Below are 7,040 nucleotides of genomic sequence, written 5' to 3'. Positions count from 1 at the left end.
TACTTTATATTGGACACATTAACATACATATTACACAGCAATCATCATTACCTGTATAAGACAAATCTACAAAAGAAAATAGGAAATTATTAGTTTAACTTGATAGTTTTTTATTGGTAAATTATAGTTTTTTAAATAGTTTATGTAGACAGGGCTGTTTCAAGACTCTCTGGGGGCCCCAGGCAAGAGGCACCTTGGAGGCACCATTACCTGCCACAAAGAGAGAAATGTGAACGGCTCGTTTCTCCTCTGACACGCCACATACCTGTGTGCTGCCACAGCTCGGCTGTTCAGGTACTTCTGGGTAGTCACGAAATCAACAAAGAGGAAATTATTGCACCTGGAGCCGGACTTCTCCATCGCCGGTAAGCCCTTATCTTGCGCCGTATTTGACAGGAATACGCCGTCTGTGACCCGTTCAACATACATAAGGATTGTGGGTTTAACCCGCAGGATTTGCCTTTCGTCTCTGCTGCTGGTTGAAATCTGTACTTGCACAGGGTGCTCCTGAATGATTTGCTTTGCTTGCGCAAAACTATTTTTTGTCGCAAATGTGAGTAAAATTCTCGCACCGTAGAGCTCTGTGGAAAACAAATCACTGTAGCATATATAAACAAATCTAACCTACAAGTAAAAATAAATAAATAATAACTTTCACTGCTTAAAGATAGCAATAGCTCAGCTAATACCTGAAATGTCACTGGATACCAGTCCCGCACAATGCAGGACGTCTGGTCATCCTACTTAGCCACTTGCAAGCAGCAGCTAGTAGGGGGCCCCATTAGGGGGATTCCAAAGTGTTGTCGTTGTTGCAGTGTCTATAGGGGTTCCATCATATTGTCATTGATATGGACCAATGTCAGCCGTCTCTGGGGGCCCCCTTCCAGCTCAGGGCCCTAGGCAATTGCCTAGTTTGCCTGTCCGGTTACGACGGCCCTGGATGAGGGAATCTCTGAGTTTTGTTTTTTACAAAGCCAGTTCAGTGTAACCCTGAGTCAGTTACTATGGCAACATGAAGCAGGTTTGCTTCATCTCAAAGGGGATTTATGGTTGTGCACGTAGCCTACGCACATCGCCTTCACCGTTGTGAGCATTTTTACTTCTGCGGTGGTGTGTCTGTGTCACTCTGCAGTTACACCTCCAAAACACTAGTCGGTGGCAGAGGTTTCTGTGAAGTGCTGTTAAGTTTAGTTGATTCAAAACACACATTAAACACACATTAAACATGGCTTAATAGAGACAATTTCAAACACAAGTACACAAATTGGCATCACTACAACTCAGAGCATTCACAGACAAACACTTGTGTTAATCCGGACACATTTTCCCCACAAATAAAACATGCTAATGTTATTAGCATAATCCTAGGGCATTTTACATTGTATAAATTAGCCTAGCAGCTAGCGATCTTTTCATCTTCTCATATAAAACCAGAGACAACGGCAACATTTAACAAAGGTAACATTAATGGCACACAGTTTGGCTCCATTACAACTCACAAGGTTCACCGACAAGACAACTGTCTTATACTAAACACGTTTTCCAAACAAATACAAAATGCTAACGTTATTAGCACAAGCCTTTGGCATTTTACATTGTATAAATTAGGCTAGCGACGAGCGGAGATTTCCTCTTCTCATATGAAACCTGGATAAATCCTGAAGTATAAATCCCTGAAGGATAAATCACACAAATGACTTAAAATGCTTTTTTAATGGAGGCCTTACTGTCTACACAATTTATTGTTTCTTATCTGTGAACTACAAGTAAATACAAGCTCCGTTTCCACTGAGGGAAATGGTGTCATTATACAGCAACGGACAAGAAGTCTGCGTCACCGCGACGCATAGTTACAATTCTGGAGAGGTGCACGTTAGGCTACTGCGTAGGTTACGGCGTAGGCAACCTATGCCATAGATACGTTGTCAATTCAACACAGAACTATAAAATACATGTTAGCCTGAGGCTGACTGCCTGCTGGGTGTGTGGCAGGAAAGAAAAGACATGTCGTGTCCTTTTGTGAATTAAGTCGTGGACATCGAAGTACAGTTTACTCAGAGACTGTTCCGTAAGGAGATGGTGATTAGACCCCCTTTGGATGTCTCTCTTTGAACTGTCTCTATGAAAGACACAATTTCACCTCACACCTCATTTGTCTAACAATCTGTTCCACCCAGATATATCAAATATTACACATCATGGATTTGCATTTTCATCGAAGCAAATTTTATGCATTGTCCTTTGTTTCTTCGGCAATGGCAGTTTTCTTTCTAACATCAGAGGCACTGAACACATCAGCAAGGCAACGGTTTATCGGGCTCGGGCCGTAAGAAAAGTGACCCTGGCTCTGAAAAGACTTTTGCCCGTTTTTGTGGTTTTCCCTGGACATAAATCAGAAACAATTATTAAGGACAACTACTATAGGGCATCAGTGGCTTAGTGGATGGAGCGGGGGGCCCTTATACAGGAGCTGTACAGTTCCTGCTGCTGCAGCGGCCATGGGTTCATTAATCATTAAAGGCAATAAAAGCCCAAAAAATAATATTTAAAAAAAAAGAGGAATTCCATAGAACTGCAGGTTTGTCAGTGTTAATATGAAAAGAATCTATGTGGACACATAATGCAATGATTTATGAATACTTTTCATATATGTAAGGATTCCGCGGTGTGACTGGCTCATTTATGGGACTCAACATCCCTTCATAGCTCCATCTGAGAATAAAGGAGATTACGTGAATCGGAAGTCATTTCACAGCAATTCAGCAATTCAGCAATTCAGTTAACCTCAGCCTCATGTCGACAGAATGAAGAAAGTTTACCAGTCTGTACAATATCTTTGTGTTTGGGCCCCATCAGATTACAGCTGAATAAGAGGATATAGCAAATTATATTAAAATATATGAACACTGAAAATCATGTTATCTGCACTCCATTGATGATGGCTTGTGGTGCTCACCGTGCACGTGCTTCCCTCAGGCTGAACATACTCAGAGTTGATTGAACTAATTCTGATCAACTGTTCTGGAACCGAAAACTCTGCTTTCCTGCTTTCTGGGCCTGGGGCTGGTATAAAGTGGATGAACAGATATATCCGGATTGATGACTTGGTAGGTCTTGTATCTTGTTCCCTCTTTAGATCTTAATTTTTTTGATCATCTCTCTACGGTCACTCTGAATATGATCTTGTATCTCCATTATCTCAGACAAGTATAAGTTCATGACTTGAATGTCTTTTATCATCATTTCTAAAACATACCACAAGGGGTCATCTAGCATGCCCTGACGCAGCTTCATCTTGGTCAAAAACCTGGCTTGCTTTTCCCTCACTAAAGCTTGCACTGAAGGGAGTCCTGCCTCCCACAGGCAGGATAGAGAGGTGTAGTAGACCTTACCCCAAGTCGGGATTTCACCCCAGTCATGGAAAGAGACTCAACAGACTTTAAGGGCACTTTTAACCAAGCCTGACACCCTTATAAAATAGCTGAAGAGAAAGCAGCCTCTGACACAAAATGGGGCATCATAGTTGGTGGATAAAAAGACAATAAACAGTGCTTTGTCTTCTCTTTTACATGTAGGGCAAGAGGTTCGGGCATTTCCATCAGCAGTAAAGACCCTCCAATATTATCATCATTTCACCCCGACCATGTAACTGTAAAATGTTAAAACGTTGCTTTTGATGTAGAATTATTAATGTTCCACTAAATCCATGAAGGTATACTTGAGATATGATGCAGGAGGGTATTAGAGCCAATAAAAGTATGAAACATTACTATTGCAATTTCTCCTAGGTTGAGCCCATTTTTGAGTTAGATTGACTGGACTATAGGTCAGTAGAATCATTTCATTGTTTCAGGGCTCTATTTCCACTGGCTTCTAACAAACACAGAGGTCGTTTACACATTAAACACATGATTTTAAACAGGATTTTAACTTATGCAAAGTTTACTTTAGTCCGCAGTAATCGACCAACTTTACAACAGATAAAAATATGTTTACAGCCTGGTACACAATTTGAACATGAATTTCAACATAACTCACCTGCTTACATTTTATTAAGGTTTAAAGTTATGCATATTTAACAGCGGGCCGCTTTGAGGGACAGGCTGTCAACTAATAGTGTTAGCTTCCCAGTCAGATCTACCCTTCGCTCCTCCACAGCCCCACCCTCTTACTCAAATATGGTCACTTCTGGCTCCAAAAAAACAAAATGGCGACAGCAAAAATGCCGAACTCAAGGCTTCAAAACGGCAGTCCACAATCTGAAGGGTGGCATCACAGTAGCAACCTTTGTTATTTTTACAGTCTGTGGTTCTAGTGTGGACGGAGACATTTTGTAAAACAAAGATTTTTTGTTTTTTTTAATGGAGGGGGAAAATATCTTTTTACATGTAGACGAGACCTCAAACACTTGCTGTACCTTCTCTGTTGCCTCTCAGGTTACTATGGAGACGGTATGAATGACATCATCGTGTTTTCTTCCTGTTACCTGCCGCAGAATAGTCTGGAAAATTACCAGAATGTGATGGATAACCTGTTCAGGTAAAAGCAACACAAATTGCAGAATAAATGCAGACCACAGATATGTTACTTCTGTATGTTACATTATGTGGTGGACATGTTAAAACTTACAATTCAATAACTCTGTGGTTAAACATGATTAAATTCAGGCACAAATTTGGGCATTCAGGCAAAATTTGGCTATGGTCAAGGAAACTATAATAAGAAAGGTCAAGACGTCAGTGACAGCGTTCAAATTTTTCTGTAGAATTTGGTGTCAGTTCTTTTGAAGTCAACGGGGTGTGCACAGCAAATTGCACTATGACCTAATGATGGTCAACTCATGGCCCGCCGGCCAAATCTGCCCCCCTCAACCATATTCTAATTCTCAATGAAAATAAATTGATTCACACTAAGACTTTTTTGTAGTTTTAATGTAAGTAAGGTGCCAGAGTGCAGAAAAAGCATCAAAATGGAGCTTCTTTATCCCAAAAAGTGGAGAAGATCCCTACACTTCAGGTTGACGGTCGGCCATTGGTCAATGTCGGACCATCAGCGAGCGTCTGATGCTCTAGTTTTTGTGGTGTGTCCTACAAAGTTGGTGCTAGTCAGCTCTTGTTGGCTTTTCAGCATGTTGAATCGGCGTCGGAGACAGCAGAGCCTGGCCGCAAGAGAAGTCTTGTGCTGACTCGAATGCTTCAAAGCTTCAATTGTTGCCATGGTAACTGATGTCAGAATCAGTATTCAGATGCTTTGTCAGTTAAATATACACATATATATATATATATATATATATATATGCATTACCCCAAAAATCGCATTAATAAAGAAGGGGTTATACAACATTATTCATTAGACATCAACATTAATTATTATTATTATTTTTAGTTATTCTCAGACAAGGACATCTAACCTAAAGTGATAGTTCTGTGTCTCCAGTCAGTCACCAGCGCTCCAGCACCAATGAAACTGGAACAGTTTGACCACATAACTATACATTCATACCAAAAGCTGCCAGAGCTGCAAAATAGCAAAAATATTTGTGGCAGCGAAAGCAGCTCAAGTCGCTCATGACGTCAAATTTTGAACGTTTGATTATGCTTCTTTATTTATTTTATAAAGCAAGTTACTGGCTGGAGCACAGAAATGTGACTTCGTGCATTTGCCTGAGTACAGAAACTTTCACGTTTGGACAATGAAAAGAGAATAAAAAGTCTAAATAGGTCTGACATTAAACATTAAACACACACTGCCTGTGTTGCGTTCAGGCGTTGTCACGTAAATAACAAATTCCAGCACTTGAATAGGCTGTAGCACAACACAGAAGCATGTCAAGTGGGCCGAACCTGAACCGAATATGAGCAAAATTTTTTGATTTGTTATAAACAAGTTCATGAAAAGCTGGAGGAAGTCAAAATTCACCAAACCATCGACCAAATTAAAAATCGCTGGAAAAGCTTGAAAGCTAGCTATTACAAAGCTAAAAGCCAGAACGGGACAAGTGGTTCCGACCCCGCCAGTTTTCAATTCTACGTTCTGATGGATGAACTGATGGGAGATCGGCCGTTGTCGAACATGTCTGGCAGCGGTGTGGATATTGGTTTAGAGGAGGAGAGTAGTAGGAGAGAGAACTGATGTTTTTGTTTGCTTAAAGGGATACTTGGAGTAGACAGGGTTACGTTAAGGAGAAGAACTGTCAGAAACTAGGCTGGAGATGAATGTATGAAAAAATTATTTTCTATTACAGGTTAATAAAAGAATTATCAAGCTGCCACAGCTGTCTGAGCAGCAATAGAACATATTATACAGTTGCAATCTACCTCCACTGTTGTGTGAAAGGCGGTGTATTTACACAAAGTCTACAGACTGTTCTCTTTTTCTATGTGCATTACAAAATAGTGAAGCTCTGTGGACACATGTTCTGTTTTGCACTAACTGCACAAATGTTAAGTTTTTCTTATGTACCTCAGAAAATATTTTTTTTTGCACTGCACTAGCACTTAAGAGTGCCAACAAGGGACACTTTATTTTACAAGAATGTATGGAGGTGTTTGGTCCATTAAAGAGCTCTAAAGTACTCTTGTATTTTTGCAGTTTTTAAAATATGATATTCTGTTAATCCAATACTATGCTTAACTGCATATAAAAGGGCTTTGAGAACAAACTCAAAATTATATCACAAGTATCTTCTCAGTGCTTCATAAACATGTGACAAACCTGACAGACGAAATCTTACTATATTATGATGAAAACTCTGTCTGTGTGTCTGTTCCACGTTTTTCTCCTCACTGACTTGGTCAATCCATGTGAAATTTGGCACAGTGGTAGAGGGTCATGGGAGGATGCGAATGAAGCAATATTACATCAATTGGCCAAAGGAGGGCCTAAGAACCCATAACTTGCGGTTATATAGATTTTCCGCCATTTTGAATTTTTTGAAAAACACTTAATCGATCTCTTCCTAGGAAGTTTGACCGATCTGCATGAAACTGGGTGAACATAATCTAGGGACCAATATCTAAAGTTCCCTCTTGGTAAAAGTT

At 40.2% G+C, this 7,040-nt stretch overlaps 1 protein-coding gene across 6 annotated transcripts in view; it reads left to right on the top strand.

Annotated features, from left to right (window-relative positions):
- The window catches only part of LOC126384323 (BCL2/adenovirus E1B 19 kDa protein-interacting protein 2-like), a 38,360-nt gene that overhangs the window by 14,795 nt on the left and 16,525 nt on the right, over positions 1 to 7,040 (top strand). For all 6 annotated transcript variants that reach the window (XM_050035316.1, XM_050035315.1, XM_050035314.1 and 3 more), the window contains exon 10: positions 4,437 to 4,539. In XM_050035316.1, the coding sequence (XP_049891273.1) occupies positions 4,437 to 4,539 (103 nt within the window). The remainder of the gene's footprint in view (positions 1 to 4,436; positions 4,540 to 7,040) is intronic.

Source organism: Epinephelus moara, chromosome 22, assembly GCF_006386435.1.
Source record: "Epinephelus moara isolate mb chromosome 22, YSFRI_EMoa_1.0, whole genome shotgun sequence".
NCBI classification, from domain to species: domain Eukaryota; kingdom Metazoa; phylum Chordata; class Actinopteri; order Perciformes; family Serranidae; genus Epinephelus; species Epinephelus moara.
Note: the sequence above shows the minus strand (reverse complement) of the source record. Positions and strands in the feature narration are given on the sequence as shown.